The sequence below is a fragment of the Glycine soja genome, chromosome 4 (genome assembly GCF_004193775.1).
Source record: "Glycine soja cultivar W05 chromosome 4, ASM419377v2, whole genome shotgun sequence".
NCBI classification, from domain to species: domain Eukaryota; kingdom Viridiplantae; phylum Streptophyta; class Magnoliopsida; order Fabales; family Fabaceae; genus Glycine; species Glycine soja.
In genome coordinates, this window is record NC_041005.1 from 45,217,995 (window position 1) to 45,243,619 (window position 25,625).

Genomic DNA, 25,625 nt, shown 5'->3' on the forward strand with positions numbered 1-25,625 from the left:
CAAAATTAAAAAAAAATGTATAATTATTTTTTCACATAAAATGATATATAATATATATTATTTACTAATGTAGCACATTATAATTATAAATAAATAATTATATATATATATATATATATATATATATATATATATATATATATATATATATATATATATATATATATATATATATATATATATATATATATATATATATATATAACATGTGTAGGACGGGTGTGGAATGGGTATTATAGTACTTGTATCTGCACTTGTGTAAATTTACAGCTAAATACTTGCCTGATATTCATTTCCAATATGTGAGTAGTTACTCTTTTTGCTTGCAAATATTTTTACGAACATTTTGTTATTCCAATATTGATTAATCACTTATGCTTAATAAGATCCTTCTATTGGAGTTTGTGCTTATCGACCATTTCTCAAATAAGTAATGTTTATTTTTAGCACCAACTTTTATTTTTTATTTTTAAAAAAACTAATAAAATTAATATTTTTATTATTTATTTGTTCTGTCCTTTCTTTTCCAATGAAGTAAAGAAAAATGCAAAGCAATTTGTAGGACTCATTTGTTGGGTTGGAGAGGAAAAATGCGTAAGTTATAAAAAATAAAAATCAATCATGTGCAATGGTAAGATTCATTTAAGAGGTGTACAAAGCAAAAAAAAAAGAGTTGCTAAGATGAAGTTGCTCTAATCCTTAATATAATATTATTAAATTAGAAAAACATATATGTCTTATGTTTGGAATAGAAAGTGGAAGGAAAAGAGTTAAAATGAAAGATCTAATAATTTTTTTTGTTCGGCTTTTGTTATTTTCACTCTCCCTTGTTATTAATACACCTCCCTTTTATTTATTTTTTCTCAAAAGTACCCTTGAAAATACACTCCCCTTTGCAACTCACCCATATACATCTTCAGAAATTGCTCTAGTTCACATTTTAGAACGGTTATCAGTTGCACCGGCGCTACAATCTCTCAATTCAATGGTACCCAATATTTAATTAATTTCTTCTTTATTGTATTACAATTTCAAATAGAGTATTGTAAGTTTTATGTTTGAATTTGCTTGCCCCAAATTAAGAAAAAACATTGAACCCACAAACCCGTGTGAGTTTGCTTCCAGAAAAGTGTTTTCATGTACATTCCAGAAATTAGATTAAAATATGAATTTCCAATGTGACTTTCGTTTCATTTGTTCCATATTGGCTACCATGACTTCTTGTGCATAACATCAACACAAATTCTCTTACAAAGGTAAGAAAATTTTAAAAAATTAAGAACATGACTCTTGCCTCCTCTATTTCACAGTGAAAGACAAACGCACAAGAGAGAGGAAAAAATAGAAAACTAATTCCACATTGGCAATGCCATCCCATTCGTCATATTGAGTTGCTTCCGTGGTGAAGTTTTCTTTTATCAGATACACTTATGGAGAGAAATAAGGAAAGTGTATTTTATTGGGTATTTTTGGGAAAACAAATCAAAAGGAAGTGCAGTAGCAACAATGGGGAATGGAAATAGCATTAGTTTTTTTTTTAAGGCAAACAAGAGAACGTATATATATATATATATATATGGAATTATATCACAAGATGTGCCATTAATTCCAAGCCAGAAATCGTATACATCAATTTTGCAGATTCATAAAACAGAATTTGGATCATCCTGAATACTACAAAATACCCAAAAAGCGTCCTCCACCACAGAATCCTACTATTAAGCCAGACAAATTATACCAAGTAAACATATAAATCTACCGATCAAATAAATATTATGATGTGATAAAAAAGAGAGAAATATAAAAAAACAATATATTATATAAATTTAAATATTATTATTCCTAGGGAAAAGAAATTCACGTCTCTCTACTTTTCTTTTAAAAAATAAAACATAAAATGAAAGAGGAAAAGAGAGGGAGAAAATTGAATAAAAAATGAAAGTGTGCAACTAACTTTATAAAAATGAAAGTGTACACTGTACATCTAAAGATAATTTAGATCAAGAAGGAAAAAATTACATGTAAGTGGTGATTTAATTCGTAGACTTTGTTATAAAAGGTTACATGTTACTAAATACACACTAGATGTCCTTATTAGGTAAATATTCGCAATACAGGGATTTTTAAAATGTAAATAGTTTTTTGTATGTTCTCTAAGGATTGTTAGGTTGGCAGCACCAGCACGTTCAATATTCTTTTAGTATTTACGTGTTAGTATAATAGGACCAACCATGAACCATGTACATACACTACGGTTGTCGTAATTGCAGGGTTGAAACTTGAAAGCCAAATTGTCTCAACTAGAAAGAAATGATTGTTATGAGATTGAGAAGTGTTTCTTTCCCTTGGTACGTACTTGTATCCTTCATAGGATCTCTCTCATCTGGTGAGTATATATACGAGCACCTTCCCAAAATTAGTATCACAACTAACATGTATCAACGAGGTTTACAACTTCGTTTGATACTTGGTGCTATCATTTTACTAAAAAAATGCCATTTACTTATTAATAATTTAATGTTCCTTTTAAAAAATAATAATTTAATGTTGATTTAATTTAACTATTGTTAAAATAATTTTTGTAGGACAAAAAATTAATAATATTGATAACATTAGTATAAATTAATATTTTATTACTAGTATGATATATTATACTAGTAAATAATTTCGTTAACATAAAATAATTTAAGAAGAGGGTGTCTCACTCTTTTCTTTTTTTTTGGTTTATGCTGGGTTTGAGAATCAAGTTGGATCATAATCGCTATGAACCCCAAAAATCTATAAAGCTAGTTCTACATATTAATTGGCCTCAAGCGTAGGCTATACACAACACAAGGGATTTTTGTTTTTGTTTTTATTAAAGTAAAACATTAAACTAAACGTAGATCTTGATGAACGATGATTATTTAGATGATTTTCAAGTCTAATATTTCGTGATTTGCACTTTGCAGTTGCTTGAGATGCTATCCGAGGAATATGGTGTCCGTGTTGAGCTAGCCAAAGCTTATTACAAAGCACTCACAGCTTCGGTGAAGAAGAAGCATTTCAAAGGAAATGGAGTAATTGTTGGACATTTTAGTGTAATTGATCTCTTTATTATGTTAAAATAAGAGTGCATGCTTGTTTTAATGTAATAACGAAATGTTCGGTTTAGGCAAATTTTGAAAGTTACTAAAACTTCCATCAACGATTGGAAGTTACATGGAAGTTACTAAAACTTCCATCAACGATAGTTTTTAAAAAGAAATAACTTCCATCAACCGCCAAAAATCACCTTTTCTTTGATCATAAATAATCATTCTGGTTCAGAAAGCATAACGGGTGACAAAACATACAAGACCAAAACAAAACTCTTGAATTATAATCTTCTGATTTTATCCGATTGAACAATTTTGGTTGAATCCCGAAATTTGATTCAATCTGAAAGTGTTATACACGACTTCAGATTTATCTAGTATCATCTCGATTTTTCAAATTAACCAACAAAAGATTGAATCAAATTTTTCGAGATGACGAACGATAATTTGAAGATGATAAGCAAGTTTGCGAAGTTAAACAAGTTTGAAGGGCAGGATTTCAGAAGATGGCAGAAGAAGATGCACTTTCTCTTGACAACATTGAATGTGGTGTATGTGCTGAGTACATCGATGCCGGTGTTTATGGAAAACGAAACTCTGGATCAAACAAGGAAGCGTTCGAAATGGGAGAACGACGATTACATTTGTCGTGGACACATTCTGAACGGTATGTCTGACTCTCTCTTTGATATTTATCAAAATGTTGAGTCTGCTAAGGAATTATGGGACTCTCTTGAATCCAAGTATATGGCAGAAGATGCTTCAAGTAACAAATTCTTAGTTAGTAATTTCTTTAATTACAAAATGATTGATTCGAGGTCTGTTATGGAACAATATAATGAATTGCTGCGGATTTTGGGTCAGTTTACTCAACATGATTTGAAAATGGATGAATCCATTGTAGTTTCATCTATAATTGATAAACTACCTTCTTCTTGGAAAGACTTCAAGCATACCTTGAAACATAAGAAGGAAGAGTTGACTCTGGTTCAACTCAGTAGTCATTTCATGATTGAGGAGTCGCTGAGGGCTCAGGAAATTGACAAAGTCAATGATAAAAACGTAGCAGGTTCCTCTTCCGTTAATATGGTAGAGGAAAGTGGAACAGTTAAGCAAAATTACAATGCTAAAGGTAACAAACAAAAATTTCAAGGAAATAAGAACAAAGGTCCAAACAAACAGACAAAATTGTCATGTTGGAAGTGTGGGAAACCTGGTCATTTAAAGAGGGATTGCCGGGTGTTCAAAGGAAAGAACAAGGCTGGTCCAAGTGGGTCTAATGATCCTGAAAAGCAACAAGGTCAGATTGTAGTGAATAATTTTAATTTGAATACGAATTCAAATTATGTATCACTAATATCTGATGCATTCTATGTGCAGGATGATGACGTTGCTTGGTGGTTTGATTCGGGAGCAACAAACCATGTGTGCAAAGATCGTCGTTGGTTCAAGGAATTTAGACCAATCGATGATGGCTCTATTGTGAAGATGGGCAATGTTGCAACTGAACCAATCCTAGGATTAGGTTGTGTGAATTTAGTTTTTACTTCCGGAAAAAGTTTGTATTTGGATAATGTCTTATTTGTACCTGATATTCGTAAGACCTTATTGTCTGGTATGGTTTTAAATAATTGTGGTTTCAAGCAAATACTTGAAAGTGACAAGTACATCTTGTCAAGACATGGTTCGTTTGTTGGATTTGGTTATCGTTGTAATGGAATGTTTAAATTAAACATTGATGTTCCTTTTGTTCATGAATCTGCTTGTATGGCCTTGTGTAGTTCTATAACTAATATGACAAAATCCGAAATTTGGCATGCTAGATTAGGATATGTTCATTACAAAAGATTAAAAGATATGTCAAAAACTAGTATGATTCCTCCTTTTGATATGAACATTGAAAAAGGCAAAACTTGCATGTTGACCAAGACCACTAGGAAACCTTTTAAGGATGTTAAAAGTGAGACTAAAGTCTCAGACCTTATTCATAGTGATTTGTGTGATTTGCATGCTACTCCATCATTAGGTCATAAAAAATATCTTATTATTTTTATTGATGATGCATCAAGGTATTGTTATGTATATTTATTAAATACAAAAGATGAAGCTCTTGATAAATTTAAAATTTATAAGAAAGAGGTAGAACTTCATCAAAATGGGCTAATCAAAACTCTTCGTACGAATAGGGGAGGTGAGTATTATGATCCGGTTTATTTTCAATCTACTGGAATAATACATCAAACTACAGCTCCCTATACACCACAACAGAATGGTGTAGCCGAAAGGAAGAATAGAACCTTGAAAGAAATGGTGAATTCCATGTTATCCTATTCGGGTTTAAGTGAAGGATTTTGGGGTGAGGCTATGTTGACAGCCTGTTACTTGTTGAACCGAATTCCTAACAAAAGGAATAAGGTTACCCCATATGAACTTTGGCACAAAAAGACACCAAATTTGAGTTATCTCAAAATTTGGGGATGTAGGGCTGTGAGAACTCAGCATAATTTGGTCGATCATTTAACCAAAGGGTTAAGTAGAGATCTCGTGAAAAGGTCGGCTGTGAGATTAGGATTAAAGTCCATCTGAAATCTCTTATGTTAAGATACCCAATTCCCATCTAATATGACATTAGGTGCTGAATTCAATGTGGAAAGCTTAACATGTAGAGATTGGAACACATTATCGAAAGTATCCCAAAAGGTATGTGTTCGGTTCTGCAAGTTAAGGAGGTTGAAGTATAACTTCTTAATGGTTCTTTTGAAAAATTGCATTTGCAAGTGCAAGAAAGAAAAGGACTACCTATATAAGCATGAAGTTTAGCCGCTTCAAGAAGCTGGGAATTGGCTTTGATATGCTTATGAAGGATAGGGACACAGGCTAGTAAATTAGTGTCGAGCAAGAGTAATGTTATAAACTATTGTGCAAATTATCTTCATGTATTCATTATGAATAGAAAGGGTTCAATCCTTAGTGACACCCTGATATTCGAATATTTGAAACGTGTAATTTGCTAAGATGAAATTCAATCGTCACGATATTTCATCTATGCAGTAGTTTGTTGTATGTTACGACTTTGGTGATTTGATCGGTAATTACACTAAAATGGGGGAGGTTTATTGGACATTTTAGTGTAATTGATCTCTTTATTATGTTAAAATAAGAGTGTACGCTTGTTTTAATGTAATAACGAGATGTTCGGTTTAGGCAAATTTTGGAAGTTACATGAAAATTACTAAAACTTTCATCAACGGTTGGAAGTTACATGAAAGTTACTAAAACTTCCATCAACGACAGTTTTTAAAAAGAAATAACTTCCATCAACCGCCAAAAACCACCTTTTCTTTGATCATAAATAATCATTCTGGTTCAGAAAGCATAACGGGTGACAAAACATACAAGACCAAAACAAAACTCTTGAATTATAATCTTCTGATTTTATCCGATTGAACAATTTTGGTTGAACCCCGAAATTTGATTCAATCTGAAAGTGTTATACACGACTTCAGATTTATCCAGTATCATATCGATTTTTCAAATTAACCAACAGTAATTGCGAGCATGGAGCATTGTAATGAATTCTTTCTCCTTGGTACTGAAGCCATAGCCATAGGGCGCGTAGGTAATAATTACTCAAAATTGCAACCCTTCGTAGTAACAATACATTAGTAGAATAATGCATTGTGTTACACTCAATTAATCAGAAATCGGATTGATTTGATTTTTAAAATTTTTATATTAAAATTAAAAAAACTTATTATATATTGTTCAAAACAGGAACCTAATTACATGAAAAGCCCAATATGCATCAAAGGGATGGATGTGTTTGCTGTATATTTGTTCAAGGACCACAAACTAAAGCTCGTGAAGGCATAAGAGAAATTGGAAGTTTCACTTGAGCCATTTTGTTTTGAGCTATTGACAGTGTTTCCAGTGATTGTGTACGTTGTCAAAAAAGTTAATTCAATTTGCTCCAATTGGATTAGTGAACATGCTTAACTCTGGTGGTGCCATTCAGTCCATGGAGTTTGACAACCACACAGACGTGGTCAAAATTGGGGTCAAGGGTTGTGGGGAGATGAAGGTGTTTGCATCAGAGAAACCAGTTAGTTGTAAAATATATAGATGGGGTAGCTGTAAAATTTGATTATGAGGATAAAATGGCTAGAGTGCAAGTTCCCTGGCCTTGTTCTTCAAAATTGTCAAAGGTTGAGTTTTTATTTTGATCCCTAGCAAGGTGAATTTGGGATACTAAGTAATATAAGAGTCATGTTTTTTTGTCATAGAATTTTAGGTTCCCACGTGTATTATTTGTCAAAAGATAATTTTATTTATGTCACGATTGGGTTTTAAATATTTGTATATTTCCCCCTAAAACTTTAAATTCCATTTTCACATCTTGGTTCGTGATATTATAGAAGACTAACTTTCTTCTACTAGACTTAACCATCATTTGTGAGTTATTTATAAATTATTAAATTTAGTCCTCATTTTTAAATATTAGTGTTTTCATATTCATAATTTAAAATACTATTTTTAAATTGACTTAAATTTTAAAATTCATGAATTGCCTATTAAGTTGATCCATTAGAAAAACGAATGATCATTTAATGAATTTGGGTTGTACTACAATCGTGAGACTTGTGACACTAGATAAGTGTTTTGTAGGAGATAACTTATACATAATTTTTTTCCATTAGACGGAAATTTCTTTTGTTAAAGGAACTATTTTCTGATTCTCTTGCTTTCTATTACCTTGCTAATTCTCTCTCTCTCTCTCTCTCTCTCTCTCCCCCTCCCTCCCTTCCTCTCCCTCCCCGAGGGTATCCTTTGATGTGCCAAGCCGTGTGTCCAAAATCTTCTTCTAAGCTTAAGGGAAGAATGGTTGCAAAATATTTCTACACTCAAGTCAAATATCATTCAATATAATAAAATAAAGAACAATGATAATGAACCGTTAAACTTTAAAATAATAATAAATATAGTGATGATTAAAAATTGTCTCAATTTGAAATAAAAAATCACTAAAATTCATAATCTTAATAACGTTAGTTTAATTGGACGAAAATAATTAAATTGGAGCATTTAAAAAAAAATCGAGATCAAATTAAATCTTTTAAAACAACTTGAGAACTAAATTAAAATTTTTAAAATAATTTAAATAACAAATAATTAAGTCATAAAAAAATAAGCAAGGTTTGAATTTGGACTTGTACGTAGTAGAGTAGCTTCAAAAAGAGCAAGTGTCCAAAAGTAAATGGAGTTTCCAAAGATTAAAAACTGACCTCTTAAAAATGCATATATTATTTTATGCTGGATCATTTTACCTCTTAAAAATATCACTTCTAAATTAATATAAAAATAATTATATAACTTAAAAGACAAAATAAGTAATTAAAAATCATTTTATCTAGTTATAATCACCCATCAGTAAGATAGTTGTTTATATTCACTATATTATTAATCGCTAAAAGAAATATTTGGTATACTTATCACTAAAAAATTAGAACCCTTTGGCTAGTATGTTTTTATTCTCTTACAATCAGACTTTTAAATTAAAAAGAATGAATTTTTCTTCTTTTTCACACCTCAATAGTAATATGTATCATAATATTAATAGATTTTATTTTACTGCAATATTAATAGATGTTGATCACATATTTTAATGAAGGACATACTTATAAAATATTTGCAAAATTTTTTGGAGGGACCATGGCTCCCCACGTCCCTTAAAAGATCCGCCAGTGTGAGTTAGGATCACATGAAATGTTGATTCACTGGTCTTTGATTCCAGTAGCATTAGACTTGGACCAGTCCACGTTTTCATGCAGAGATAGGTATTGTTAGACCAGTCTACATTCATGCAGAGACAGGTATGATGTGACCATCACCAATTCACCATTATACAAATGGGTGCAGGTGCTAGAATTCATTCTCAACTTTTTATTTTATTTTATTAGTTAATTGGAAGATCTGTTGTGTTATTAATGAGTCAACGACGATGCTGTAGCACGGCTAATCAGTATTTATTTTTTTGGAAAAAATATAAATTATATTAAATCCAAAATAATACAACAATAAATGGGGCATATCCCGTCGCTAGAGAAAATCAAAAGTCTCCATAATATAAGAATACCTATATCAAGATGTTAAAATAAATGCAACAAGTGCGTTTGTCTATACATAAGAAACTTAATCTTGCTAATAACCTTTATTACAGAAAATTGATAATCTTCAAAAATTAGCTTGTTCCTAGACAGTTAGATGCAGTAGACTGTAATTGTTATAGTCAGACAACGAAATTTTCCTTGAACACCTGATGTGGATCTGCCCCTAATTAAAGAGTCAGTAATGCGTTGCAAAGAAGTGAAATGCTTGTAGAAATGAACCAAATCACGAATGTGGGCCCAAATTTTAAGAGATTTCCTGTAAGAAAAGAAAAACAAATGAATATTTAACTCAGCCTCATTTAAATATAAAAGGCAGAGGAAACCCTTGGCTAATCAATATTTATTAATTTAATAACTCTTGGTTTGGTTGTGTAGAAATGGACAAGCAATTGAGAAAGTTTTCTAAATTTTATGTTATCTCACATTTTTAAGTACTATTTTAATATAAATATTTGTTTTTTAATTTTGTCTCTTTCCTTTCATACTACCCAACCAAACTTACCCTAAAAGAAATCACTATATTTATATTTCACTTGTAATTTATTAAGTGAATGCGGAAGAGGTATTTGATCAAAATATAATAATCAAACTCATTCATAGGACCGACATTTCTGCTTACTACAACACATGCATTGTCTTTATTTATTTGATTTTAATTCAGAGGTCTAATTTATGCCAAATAATAGGAAAATGCTAAAAGTTACGAAATTTGTTTTCGTCAAAAACACATTAAGTTGATTTCCGTGAAATTCTTCTTTAATTTTATAATTATCTTCACCAAGATTTGTTTTACAAAAAATCACTACCGTAGATGTTGCGATTCATATGATTCGCACAAAAGAACTTTCGCACTAAACAACATTGTTCCAAATAAAAATGAGTTATACAATCCCATCAAAACTAATTGGTACAATTCTCTTTTGTGCTTAAAGATTATTGGTCACATTACATGTATAAATTACATTTAAGCTTTGATGGGGTATTTGACCTAATTTTCATCTGGAATAAGTTAGACACCCCCTTAATGTACTTCAGCTATATATGGTAGTCTTTTTTTCTTCTTCTTTTTTTCCCACTATCATATATTAGTTGCTAGTGATTACTAATTTTGGTTGCAAAATTTATATGTTTCCTTTAAATCGTGTTTTCTTTTAAAATCTACTCCTAAATCTTTATTTAAAAGATTCAAATCTAATTACACTCAAATTATAAGTAACTACCATAATCTTGGAAAACATATAAAATGTTTAACTTAATTATTAAACAATAATTATATATTGAGATGACAAAAACATATGAAATGTTTTTTTTTGTCAAAGCAAAGATATTTGTGGTTTCTTATTTGATACCCAATTAATTTTTTTATTTATGATTTTATCATATCAACTCATCTTGAAACGAAATAATACTTTCAGTTATGATTTCATATTCAAATAGAAAATCAAACCTCAAACATAATTAAAGGATCCAAATGCTAAACCAGGTGTGCCAACATCTTTTGATAACATAATAATAAGTGTTTAGGGTCAGAATTAATTTTTAAACGTGAAACAAATTCCGTTGGAAGTGCACATACATGTGATTCTACGTGTTAGCACGATTTCTCCAAAGGTCCACTCCAAACACACCTTTTATTTGAGTGGCAGGTGTACATCCAAGAAAGCAGTTCAGTAGCTACTTCCTTCCACAGACTGACACAGACGCTCCTTTCTTCCTTGCTCCAACCTTTCTCTGTTTAATTTCTTATTACGCCATGGCTAAGCTTCCTACCATGTTCTCTTTGAGGCACTTTCTGGTACTCTCCCTCGCCTTGAACGTCAGCCTCTTACTCAGATTAATGATGCACCAAGGTGCACAAAAAGCTCACAAAGAAAGAACCAATTCTGTAACTGAGGAGCACCACAATATCCATAAATCACGCATGGTTATATCATCATCATCATCATCGTCATCTACTTCGTCTTTCGCCAATTCTACTTCCACCACAGGAGGCTACAATAGAGTGATCAACCTCGACCAGTAAGAACAATCTTAACATTAATTACTTTTGTTTATTTTGTTCCCTTCATTTTATGATGATATGTCTTCGTTAAGGTTTCTTACTTGTTCCTACTAATATAGTAGTGTTATTAATTAAAGTAAGCAACCTCTGATATTTGAAGATTCTTGGTACATATATTTTTAGACATTTATTTATTACGTTCTCGTACTGAAGGGCATGATTGCCATTTTAGTCTTGTAAGGAATTTTTTTGGGAAGGAGAGATTTGTAATATAAACCACATGTATCATCTAATCTTGATCGAATCCGATAGGAACAATTTTACTCGAATCTAATATGAGTAATTTTGTTTGAATTTAATAAGATTATTATGAACAATAAAATTTTTTCTTTAAATATTTAATATATCTGTGTTATAAGAATTCAAATTCAAAACTTCTTATCATATTAAAATATGTCAATTGATTCACGTGTTTTATGTTATAAGAACTCAAATCCAAAATTTCTTATTATATTAAAATAATTTTATGTTAATTGATTCACTAAATGTTTAGTGTAGTGTAGTGGGGTGATAGAGAAATTATTTGGTGTTGAAAATATTTGTTCTATTTAACGATAAAGTGCCATTTTAACTCTGCTAGCACCTTTGTTCTCTGTTTCTGCTAGCTAGGACTGGGTCTTGCGTTTTTGGTTACCGTTCTTTGCTTCCTTGCTGCTATTGTTCCCTGTGAAGACAGGGACAAGTCATCGTCTCTAACGTGACTTTCTCTTACCAAGAATCAGGAATAAAACAGCAAATTCAGTATTCAAATTTGTTTGATTCTAGGAGTATTTGAGTTTCGAGTTTAGCCAGCAGTGCAATATATTCTCTAACACTTTTTTTCTTAAGCAGTGCTAATTAGTGCTTTTATCCCATTGGTTAGAAAATTAAAAGGAGAAAAATTTAATTGAGATGCACATTATTATCTTGTTTATGATTTTTTTAAGGTTCTCTTATAATTTTTACATTAAATAATTTCTTTTAGTTCTTTAATTAACATTTTAAGAATACAAATTGATTAGTAAGATTTTTTTTATTAGTTAAAATTTATTAAAGTTTTAAAATCAAGAAAGAGATTCATTAAATGAAAAGATGTGAGTCTCATAAAATCTTATAATTTTTAATATATTTTAATCAATAAAAAATATGTTAAAAAAGTGTATTAAAAATATATGTCTAATATTTTTTTTTCTTTAACATTTTTAGTGAAAGTCCATGGTATTTGTTTTGGTCCATCAAGTGGTCTTGATCAATCTTTATAGACTCATCTTATGTAAATCTTTACTTGATATATAGTTGATTTTTACTAACCTTTTATTTGTAATTTGAAAAACTTAACTGTATGTCACGTGTAATTGATCAAAACCAAATCGTGATATTGGCCTGAATGATGTAATAATTTCTCTAACTCGTTATGGACTTTAAGATTCCTTAATCTTCATGTTTCATAATAATGTTGCTTATTTTGTTAGTGTATGCTTCTTCTTTTTTATTTAAAAAAACGTATTTTATTGCTGTATGTTGGGGGCATGTCATTTTCATAAGTGCGTTTCATATTCAATGTAACAAAAGAAAAATCATGTCTATTTTGTAGTCCCTGTTCCGGAGTTGGAGGGTCGAAATTTAGTTAGGAAAAGTAGAGTGCTACTTGTGGTAGAGCATGCTCTATGATAGTAACCTAGTAGGACAGAGTCCTACTTTAGCACCATTGGCGAATCCTCATTGACATTGTATATTTCAAAATCATTGTGTACATTAACCTCGTCTTAGATTTTTTCTGTGCTCAGTTTTTTTTATTTATTGAAAACATGAAAACAACTTTTTTAAAAAGTGATTACTTTGTTTAACCCTAAGAGACACTTACTATTGCTATAATATATTTGATTAGGGAAAAAGTTAAGTGAGACAATTGCAAACTAAAAGTTAATTTTAAAGGAGGACCCCGATTTCAATTGAACTATAAAAGTTAGGATCTTGCTAAGATGTGTCTTAAAGAAATGTGTTAAAGAATTAAAAAGAGAAAAATATTTTGTTTAAAATTATAAAACACAAAAAAATCATGAACATTATAATTTTTTGTCTCAATAAAAATATTTCTATCTAAGTTCTTTTATTAGTGCCCTTGAGACACTAATTAGTATTTATCTAAAATTTATATGAACCTATATATTTTATAGCAGGTGTTTTTAACTTTTTAAAGCTAGAGTGTTTTTAACTTTTTAAAGCACAATCTTTATGAAAAATTATTATACGGTCCAATTGTGTGGTCTCTCATCTCAATCAATTTCTATGTTGTACATATATAATTGAATTTTATTTATTCTTTCTCACAAATTAAAAAGTTGGTTATATATGATGATGGATTGAAATCATAGACAGGTGTATGAGACAATGCAATAATTTCTTCTTTTAAAACACGTTTACCTCTAAAACATATAAAAATACTAGTATATTATCTTTAACTTAATTTAAAATTCATTAATTATAAATTTCATGTTATAAAATTTAAGACTAAATGCATCAACATTTAAAAAGCAAGCTTAGTTTTTAAAAAAGTGCTATAATATAATAGATGGTTAATTGGTAGTTGGAAAAATACCACAGAAGTTGGTGGGGTCAAATGCCCTATGTGCACACTGCATGAAGACACTCTTTCGGCCATGACCACAACACTATTATTATGGAAGTGCTTCTTTGGTTCGCTCAGTCTAATGAGTTTTTTACAACTTTTTGCCGCCCCAATTGTGAGTCACTCAATTGCATAATAAGCTTTTTTTTTTATATGTCCTTTGTTTTTCTCGTTTTTAATTTTTCCTTTTCTCTGTTTCCAAATGGGCCCTTTGGACTCTGGATCTTACATATCAACTGCATTGTAGGCCCTGCGTAATTGGAAATCCACCTCCAACATATTTTGTCCCCTTCACTCTTCGGCTGTGCATGGCTCCCATTTATTAATGTAATTGTAAATGCATACATCTACCCATATCTTTCAACCTATCTAATCATTGTTTTTACTAATACTACCTACTTGTATCTTTTGATGTTGAAGATTATTACATACAAATTCAGAAACATTCAATGGAACTAAAATTTAGGATATTTAGACTATAATGTCCTTATTTAATATCTTAATATTTGATACATACATCAGTGAGTATTAAAAAAAAGTATATTTAAGAAAAAAAATTAGACTTTAAAATTTTAAATATTTGAAAAAAAATTAAAAAACTAAAACATCAAAAAGATATAATAAGGAGGTATTTGTGATTACTTTAGCCCTTAGTTAATTCAATGCCCTTTCTTCAACACCTAATTGGCGGAGATCTTACAAATGTATAAACAAAATTATTATGCCTTAATTTACTCAAGAAATTGGGAATGGAGTTACGTGATTTGTCTCTACTTGTGAGAAGGGTTATGTCTAGGTTCATTAAGTCTTTTTTATTCTTAAACTCATCTGTATTTTCTAGTATTGTTTTTTTTTTTAAATAATCAATTTAAAATATTTGGACCCAAAATAGGGAAACATTAAAGATTGTTCAAGCCAGAAACAGTACATGACCCCTTGTTTCGAAATTCAGATCATGGTCTACATGGGAAGGACAGTGGACTAGTGGAGTGCAACTACATATAATATATTTAATATTTTTTGGTATTATAGAAACCATGAATTAATTCTTAAATAAATGTTTGTTCATTGTTGGACATGATAATAATGCATGATCTGGTTAATTTCTGACCAACTATGTTACATTAAACTAAAGGTTTTAATACAAATTAACAACATGTTTTGCAGTGGAGACCCGACAGCGTATGAGAGGTTTTGGCGACAAACGGGTGACAAGAGCACGATCACAATCCAGGGATGGCAGTCTATGAGTTATTTTTCTGATGTGACCAACATTTGCTGGTTTTTGGAGGCAGAGTTTGCGAGGGAAGTGGTGAGGTTGCACAATGTGGTGGGAAATGCAGTCACAGAAGGGCGTCACATTGTTGTTGGAACAGGTTCTTCTCAGCTCTTTCTTGCTGCTCTTTATGCTCTCTCCCCAACTGATTCACCTGAACCAATCAGTGTCGTTTGTGCCACACCCTACTACTCGGTGAGTAAGGATTTTTCATAAGCTATACAATGCGTAAAAGTATCAATGATATTTTTAAATTAACCACAGTAGAAGTCTAACGGAATAAAATTCTCTTATAACCTATGGATTCTGACATAAAAATCGAACACGAAACGGATATGGACACTTTAATACGACTCATGTCTAAAATATAAAACACGGAGATATTATATACACACAAACATAAAGATTCTAATTAAATGAAATATAAATAAAATATAACAAAATATTTAAATTGATGATATATTTATTTTTTTAAACTAATCTTTTATATTTTTTTAAACACACGAAGTTTTTTTTTTATTAGTGTAAAAGTGAAGACTTAAGTGTCAAACCAACAAAAAATAATTTTTGAATTAGACACCTGATAACAAGTATTTATGTTGAAAACGTGTGTCACATATACAACACTTCAAACAATAGGAGTGTTCATGTTATAAAACTTATAACGTGATAAATTAAGGTCTGAATCTTTAATGAAATAAATACATGATATTACTTCAAATAAGATTGTCTCGAAGACATAATAGGACTTCTGCAAAATAAGAATGATATATCCATGCTATTTCATAAAATACTCTTTGTTACAATTAAGTTTAGTAAGAAATTACTCTATCTTCTTATATTTTTTTATAATATCTTAAAAGTATATAATAACATAAAATGAAGTTGTCTAACTTCAAGTAAAAAAGACCGTAGAGGTGGATGATTGAAGAAAAGCAAAGTCATTCGTGAATGTGTAATGTACAGCTATGCTCTTGTACTAATTACCACAACTCGTTTAGTTGTTATAAGCGATACTTTGACCACTTTAAGTTATATATTGAGGGAATTCTTGCATGGCCAAGGAACTCATTCTTGGATGTCCATGATGTTGGTTAAATTTGAAAATCGAGATAATCCTAGATAAATCTGAAGTCGTGTATAAACACTTTCAGATTGAATCAAATTTCGGGGTTCAACCAAAATTGTTCAATCGGATAAAATCAGAAGATTATAATACAAGAGTTTTATTTTGGTCTTGTGAGTTTTTCACCCCGTTATGCTTTCTGAACCAGAATGATTATTTATAATCAAAGAACAGGTGGTTTTTGGCGGTTGATGGAAGTTATTTATTTTTAAAAATTGCCGTTAATGGAAGTTTAAGTAACTTCCATGTAACTTCCAACCGTTGATGGAAGTTTTTGTAACTTCTATGTAACTTCCAACCGTTGATGGAAGTTTTAGTAACTTCCATGTAACTTCCAACCTTTGCCTAAACCGAACATCTCGTTATTACATTAAAACAAGCGTGCACTCTTATTTTAACATAATAAAGAGATCAATTACACTAAAATGTCCAACAAACCTCCCCCATTTTAGTGTAATTACCGATCAAATCACCAAAGTCATAACATACCACAAACTACTGCATAGATGAAATATCGTGACGATTGAATTTCATCTTAGCAAATTATACGTTTCAAATATTCGAATATCAGGGTGTCACTAAGGATTGAACCCTTTCTATTCATAATGAATACATGAAGATAATCTGCACAATAGTTTATAACATTACTCTTGCTCGACACTAGTTTTACTAGCCTGTGTCCCTATCCTTCATAAGCATATCAAAGCCAAGTCCCAGCTTCTTGAAGCGGCTAAACTTCATGCTTATATAGGTAGTCCTTTTCTTTCTTGCACCTGCAAATGCAATTTTTCAAAAGAACCATTGAGAAGTTATACTTCAACCTCCTTAACTTGTAGAACCGAACACATTCCTTTTGGGATACTTTCGATGATGTGTTCCAATCTCTACATGTTAAGCTTTCCACATTGAATTCAGCACCTAATGTCATATTAGATGGGAATTGGGTATCTTAACATAAGAGATTTCAGATGGACTTTAATCCTAATCCCACAGCCGACCTTTTTACGAAATCTCTACTTAACCCTTTGGTTAAATGATCGGCCAAATTATGCTGAGTTCTCACAAACTCCACTGATATCACACCATGCATGATTAACTCCCGAACCATGTTGTGTCTAACACCCAAGTGTCTAGACTTCCCATTATACACTTGACTATATGCCTTAGCCAAAGTTGCCTGACTATCACACCTGATAGACATGGGAGGTATAGGTTTGGGCCACAATGGAATCTCATAGATTAGATTTCTTAGCCACTCAGCTTCTTTACCAGCTGCTGCTAAAGCTACAAATTCAGATTCCATTGTTGAATTTGTAATGCAGGTCTGTTTCTTGGATGCCCAAGAGATAGCACCTCCTCCAAGGAGGAATACCCAACCACTTGTGGATGAATAATCCTCCATATTGGTTATCCAACTTGCATCAGAGTAACCTTCAATAACCGAAGGAAATCCAGTATATGTCAAACCATAGTCAATGGTTCCCTTTAAGTACTTGAATACTCTATTCATAGCTTGCCAATGATGAGAACTAGGATTACTTGTAAACCTACTGAGTTTAGCAACAGCATAAGCTATATCAGGCCTAGTACTAATCATTGCATACATGAGTGATCCTATCGCCCTTGAGTATTCAAGTTGAGACACTGCTACACCTTTATTAGGTAATAGCTTCAGGTTAGGATCAATGGGAGTACTTACCGGAGAACAATCTTTAAAATTAAATTTCTCCAATATCTTCTCAATATAATGTGATTGAGAGATGGAAATACCATTGTTTCCACGTTTGATCTTTATTCCTAAGATCACATCCGCCTCCCCCATATCTTTCATATCAAACTTAGAAGACAAAAATGCCTTAGTTTCATCAACTTGATCTTGGTCGGTACCAAAGATCAACATGTCGTCTACATACAGACAAATGATAACTCCTTTGCCATGAGTATCAAACTTGCTGTATAGACATTTATCTGCTTGGTTTATAACAAAACCACTAGACAACACAACCTCATCAAATTTTTTATGCCATTGCTTAGGCGCTTGTTTCAAGCCATAAAGAGATTTCATCAGTTTACACACCTTATTTTCATTTCCTGGCATAACAAACCCTTCAGGTTGTTTCATGTATATCTCTTCATCCAATTCACCATTTAAGAATGCAGTTTTCACATCCATTTGGTGAATCATCAGATTGTGGATAGCAGCAAGTGCTAACAACAGTCTAATAGTGGATATCCTAGCAACAGGAGCATATGTATTGAAAAAATCAATACCCTCCTTTTGCCTAAAGCCTTGGATAACCAATCTGGCTTTGTACTTGTCAACAGTACCATCCACTTTCATCTTTCTCCTAAAGATCATCTTACATCCTAATGGCTTACATCCAGGAGGTAAGTCAACCAATTTCCATGTATTATTTTGCATGATGGAATCCATCTCACTTTGGATTGCTTCTTTCCAGAATACAGCATCCCTTGAAGCCATTGCTTCACTAAAAGTCTTTGGGTCTTCCTCAACATTAAGGCAATATTGATATTGAAATTCAATATCATTCCTTGACCCTTCAACCAAATAGAGTTGAAAGTCATCACCAAATGACTTAGCCTTTCTTACTCTCGTACTCTTTCTAGTTTCAGTACTAGTTGAAGGTATATCCTCAATATTAACTGAGACTTTCGACATGGAATTCATGTCCTTTGGCCTAGGTATAGATGTAAACCTTTGTTCATCAAAGATAGCATCCCGTGACTCTATAACCGAGTTCACAGCAACAGAATCATTAGATTCTAGCACATAGAATCTATATGCTTTAGAATGTTCAGCATATCCAATAAATATGCAATCTATACCTCTTTCACCTATGGTTTTCCTTTTAGGTTCTGTAAGCCTGACTACAGCCCTACATCCCCAAATTTTGAGATAACTCAAATTTGGTGTCTTTTTGTGCCAAAGTTCATATGGGGTAACCTTATTCCTTTTGTTAGGAATTCGGTTCAACAAGTAACAGGCTGTCAACATAGCCTCACCCCAAAATCCTTCACTTAAACCCGAATAGGATAACATGGAATTCACCATTTCTTTCAAGGTTCTATTCTTCCTTTCGGCTACACCATTCTGTTGTGGTGTATAGGGAGCTGTAGTTTGATGTATTATTCCAGTAGATTGAAAATAAACCGGATCATAATACTCACCTCCCCTATCCGTACGAAGAGTTTTGATTAGCCCATTTTGATGAAGTTCTACCTCTTTCTTATAAATTTTAAATTTATCAAGAGCTTCATCTTTTGTATTTAATAAATATACATAACAATACCTTGATGCATCATCAATAAAAGTAACAAGATATTTTTTATGACCTAATGATGGAGTAGCATGCAAATCACACAAATCACTATGAATAAGGTCTAAGACTTTAGTCTCACTTTTAACATCCTTAAAAAGGTTTCCTAGTGATCTTGGTCAACATGCAAGTTTTGCATTTTTCAATGTTCATATCAAAAGGAGGAATCATACTTGTTTTTTGACATATCTTTTAATCTTTTGTAATGAACATGTCCTAATCTAGCATGCCAAATTTCTGATTTTGTCATATTAGTTATAGAACTACACGAGGCCATACAAACAGATTCATGAACAAAAGGAACATCAATGTTTAATTTAAACATTCCATTACAACGATAACCAAATCCAACAAACGAACCATGTCTTGACAAGATGTACTTGTCACTTTCAAGTACTTTCTTGAAACCACAATTATTTAAAACCATACCAGACAATAAGTTCTTACGAATACCAGGTACAAATAAGACATTATCCAAATACAAACTTTTTCCGGAAGTAAAAACTAAATTCACACAACCTAATGGTTCAGTTGCAACATTGCCCATCTTCACAATAGAGTCATCATCGATTGGTCTAAATTCCTTGAACCAACGACGATCTTTGCACACATGGCTTGTTGCTCCCGAATCAAACCACCAAGCAACGTCATCATCCTGCACATAGAATGCATCAGATATTAGTGATACATAATTTGAATTCGTATTCGAATTAAAATTATTCACTACAATCTGACCTTGTTGCTTTTCAGGATCATTAGACCCACTTGGACCAGCCTTGTTCTTTCCTTTGAACACCCGACAATCCCTCTTTAAATGACCAGGTTTCCCACACTTCCAACATGACAATTTTGTCTGTTTGTTTGGACCTTTGTTCTTATTTCCTTGAAATTTTCGTTTGTTACCTTTAGCATTGTAATTTTGCTTAACTGTTCCACTTTCCTCTACCATATTAACGGAAGAGGAACCTGCTACAGTTTTATTATTGACTTTGTCAATTTCCTGAGCCCTCAGCGACTCCTCAATCATGAAATGACTACCAAGTTGAACCAGAGTCAACTCTTCCTTCTTATGTTTCAAGGTATGCTTGAAGTCTTTCCAAGAAGAAGGCAGTTTATCAATTATAGATGAAACTGCAATGGATTCATCCATTTTCAAATCATGTTGAGTAAACTGACCCAAAATCCGCAGCAGTTCATTATATTGCTCCATAACAGGCCTCGAATCAATCATTTTGTAATTAAAGAAATTACTAACTAAGAATATGTTACTTGAGGCATCTTCTGCCGTATACTTGGATTCAAGAGAGTCCTATAATTCCTTAGCAGACTCAACATTTTGATAAATATCAAAGAGAGAGTCAGACATACCGTTCAGAATGTGTCCACGACAAATGTAATCGTCGTTCTCCCATTTCGAACGCTTCCTTGTTTGATCCAGAGTTTCGCCTTCCATATACACCGGCATCGGTGTACTCAGCACATACACCACATTCAATGTTGTCAAGAGAAAGTGCATCTTCTTCTGCCATCTTCTGAAATCCTGCCCTTCAAACTTGTCCAACTTTGCAAACTTACTTGTCATCTTCGAACTATCGTTCGTCATCTCGAAAAATTTGATTCAATCTTTTGTTGGTTAAATTTGAAAATCGAGATAATCCTGGATAAATCTGAAGTCGTGTATAAACACTTTCAGATTGAATCAAATTTCGGGGTTCAACCAAAATTGTTCAATCGGATAAAATCAGAAGATTATAATACAAGAGTTTTATTTTGGTCTTGTGAGTTTTTCACCCCGTTATGCTTTCTGAACCAGAATGATTATTTATAATCAAAGAACAGGTGGTTTTTGGCGGTTGATGGAAGTTATTTATTTTTAAAAATTGCCGTTAATGGAAGTTTAAGTAACTTCCATGTAACTTCCAACCGTTGATGGAAGTTTTTGTAACTTCTATGTAACTTCCAACCGTTGATGGAAGTTTTAGTAACTTCCATGTAACTTCCAACCTTTGCCTAAACCGAACATCTCGTTATTACATTAAAACAAGCGTGCACTCTTATTTTAACATAATAAAGAGATCAATTACACTAAAATGTCCAACACATGATGGACTATAGACATTTATTTAAACGGTTGGAAATTAATAAATATTTGACATGCAACTGAGTTAATTATGTCCGGATTGATTCCCCTCTTTATTTCTGAGATTCCTCTGAGAGAAACACTTATTAATTTTAGCATTCAATTGTTTTGCTGCCATTTCTTATTTTATTTGTATCCCGTAATTAATTTTCTGCCTCCTGATCCAAGATGTTTTTACTTTTTAATCCTTGTCGATGTTTATCACTAACTTCCACTCTCTTGCACTCGTAATTTTGCACACCTGCACCTGAGCACATGATAGTTGATACTTTTGTTGAACTGTCTCATGTGCGGAACTGTCAGTAAAGTAGCTTTGAAGATCTAAGATGGATAACTATTACTCTAGATGGTTCAGAACATTATAGTATTCACTATTTCTTTTTCATAAATTAAAAAGCTTAAAATATAATATATTGGATAGATATTGACTACTACTTAGTAATTTCTCACATATGAGGGAGGTCATTCATTCAATTCATAAACAAAAGTGGGTAAAAGGTGTCATCTGGCTTCATTACTAGTTATGGTATAATTGACCCTTATTGTGAGTGGTTTATCATGAGATATAATTTAATTGATTAAAATGTGTGAATTATTGTAAAATTTTTAATACTGTATTTGATTTAATTCTTACCAATAAAAAAATATGGGGGTAGTTTATAACAAGTTATGCACATAAGAATTTAATGTCATGGTTCAACCTAATTAGGTATTATAGGAACCTAATTAATTACATGAAAAAAAATGTTAGGAATACATTTTCTAACATACTTTTTTAAATACACAATTTCTCCTTGGCTGAAATTTAAAATTTGGTGAGTTCCACGTAATATTTAATCATTTGATTTTGTAATTTTTAATAAATTTTAACCCATTAAAAAGATTGTGTTAGAAAGATGTGTTCCTAACATTTCTCTTACGTGAAGGAATGCTGTTTTTGGTTTTGGTTAGTTGATGGTTTAGGCATAGAATTGACGAGTAAACTAACTAAGTAACTGCTTGCAGTCATATCCATCAATGACGGATCACTTGAAATCAGGGCTTTACAAATGGGGTGGTGATGCAGAAAGTTATGAGAAAGAGGGTCCCTACATTGAGCTGGTTACTTCTCCCAATAATCCTGATGGACACGTAAGAAGATCTAAGGTCAACAGAAGCCAGGGATTTTTGGTCCATGACCTTGCCTATTACTGGCCACAGTACACTCCAATATCAGCACCTGCAGATCACGATCTTACGCTTTTCACTGTCTCAAAAAGCACTGGCCATGCAGGAATGCGCATAGGGTAAGTTGACCCATAACTTGAAGACTACCTTATCTACTGTCCTCTTCAAATTTTTTTTTTAATTAAGTTTATATACAGTTCATAAGTACTTTTTGTACTGCTACTCAATCAGAATTAGAATTTTACCGTAATAATTTGTGTAATTCTTTAATATAAAATTTTAGGTTAATGTTAAGATTTGTCAATTTAGTTTGATTTGGTTGTTTTCTGTTTTCATCATTTTCACTGAAAACAGAAAACAATGATGAAAATGTGTTTGGTTGAATTTCTGAAAATATTTTCATTGAAAATGAAAACAGGAACTTAATATATCATAAATTTTCAGTATTTTTATTTCACGAAAATAGAAAATAAGAAGTCAAATCAAACATATTTTCAGTTTTCAAAAAATAAGAACAGAAAATGAAAATACAAACCAAACACAATCTTATTAAGTTGGAAAATTTGCCTTGTCAAGTTTAAGCATGTGAGACTCATTAACCCTAAAGTCCTTTGCTACCGACAACTAGGGCTTTGATACTAATTGATAAAGCATCTAGACACTTGGGGGACAAGTACTTAAATATTTTCACTAAACATCTTATGCTACTCGATGTGGGACTTAGACTCGGTAATACTCAAGTCCCTGTTAGATACTTGCATATGTTTGCCGTAGTTGGGGATTTTTTGACACGAATCATACATTAAACTTAATAAGCAGAGAGGTTTAAGCATACAATCAACAAGATTGATACTCATATATTGTCTGACAATAGAATCAGACATCAGCCTTAGTTACAAGAAAAGATCATGTTGGAAAAACAGATTTCACAATGTATCAAAGAAAAGATCTGAGAGTCACTTGGCCATGTTATCTTGTGAGTAGAATTTTCAAACTTCTTTTTTAGTCTTTCATCAGGGTATCACACTGACATGTTGTGAGACAAAACATTTGCTTTTGTAGGATTTATAGCATGTTTGGAAACCCGTTGAGAAAGAATGAATCTCGTTTAGAATGTGAAAGTTGTAACTATTAACTTCTTATTTTCACGTCTAAGAAGTGAAAAATCACATCTGGAATGTGAAACCAAACACATTATGAATTTGGAAGTGAGACTAGTTGGATCTGAACCCCTTTGGTTTTCTGACAAGTGTTTGATCTATATTAAAATAATGTAAAGAAAGATCATATCACTTGAATTCCTAAAAGCTTCCACTTTGTATTTTGTATAGGTGGGCTCTTGTGAAAGACCAAGAGGTAGCAAAGAAAATGACTAAATTCATAGAGCTCAATACAATTGGAGTGTCTAAGGATTCCCAACTCAGGGCTGCTAAGGTCTTAAGGGCAGTTTCTGATAGCTGGGAACTAGGAAACTCCAAAGAGAGCGAGTCATTCTTCAAATTCAGCCACAAACTCATGGCCAACAGGTGGAAGCAATTGAGACTAGTTGTGGAGAGTAGCGAGTTGTTCAGTTTGCCCAAATTTTCTCCAGCATTCTGCACCTTCTTCAATCAGGTCTTGGAGCCTCAACCAGGTATTAACTGAATTACATGTCAAAATGTTTATATATACTTTCATTTCTTCATTCTTAAGATGGATTTGAATTACTTATTTAACAAGTTATTACCAAATAAAAAATTATTCAAAAACTTAACATTGGAACTTGTTAAGCTTAAAACATTATGTTTGATAAAGTTTTTGGTAAAGATTATTGAAATAACTAAAAAAGCATATGAAAAGTTACAAGTCACTTTAATAAATTCAAATGAGCTTAATATTTCTTGTTAGTGAAAAAAATTTACATCTATAATTAATCAAAACTTGATTTAAGTATCACTTTATAATTATTATAAAAGTTAACAAATTTATCAAGACTAAAATTTTAGTTATATTCAATTTAAATAAACTCTTGTAAACTTCTCTAATTCTTCTACTTGTATACATGTTTGACAGCTTTTGTATGGTTAAAGTGTGAGGGGAACGTGGAAGACTGCGAAAGCTTCCTTCGAGGACACAACATCTTAACGAGAAGTGGAACACACTTTGGGGTTAGCCCAAAATACGTAAGAATTAGCATGTTGGATACTGACGAAAATTTTAACCAGTTTCTAGATAGACTCTCTGCCATAATGTCGTGATAGGAGCTTGCTTCTGGGTAATGTATGTATAATATTTTGAAGTGTTAGTTTTCTGTATGCTGGAAAGTGAAACACAGAAATGCAATTTTGCTCATCCATGTATAACATATGTATGGGTCTTGGGGATCATCCTTTAACGGAATCCAATTAGGAAAAATTAACTATCTTACACTTAAGTGACTTATTAAAGTAGTCCATTTCTAAATTGAGTAGTTACACCAAGTTGTTATTCAGTGTTCGTATAATAAACAAGTAGGTGTTAAAATAAGTGAAGTCAAATTAGATCTTGTTTATTAACTAGTCTTTTGTTTGAGTAAAATTATATTCATATTTTTAAAGTAAAATTTTTTATATAAGTGTTATGAAAGAAAAAAACATGACCGGAATGAATGATCTTACTAAAGATAATCAATCAAGTTATTTGAGA

The 25,625-nt window shown here is 31.8% G+C and overlaps 1 protein-coding gene across 1 annotated transcript; it reads left to right on the top strand.

The window, feature by feature from the left end:
• Window positions 1-10,799: 10,799 nt before the first annotated feature.
• Window positions 10,800-25,369, top strand: LOC114409858 (tryptophan aminotransferase-related protein 2-like). Its single transcript, XM_028373497.1, has 5 exons — window positions 10,800-11,263; window positions 15,082-15,385; window positions 22,800-23,080; window positions 24,293-24,594; window positions 25,014-25,369. Exons 1-5 carry the CDS (start codon window positions 10,998-11,000, stop codon window positions 25,196-25,198), a joined length of 1,338 nt encoding a protein of 445 aa, XP_028229298.1. The 5' UTR covers window positions 10,800-10,997; the 3' UTR covers window positions 25,199-25,369.
• Window positions 25,370-25,625: the final 256 nt, after the last annotated feature.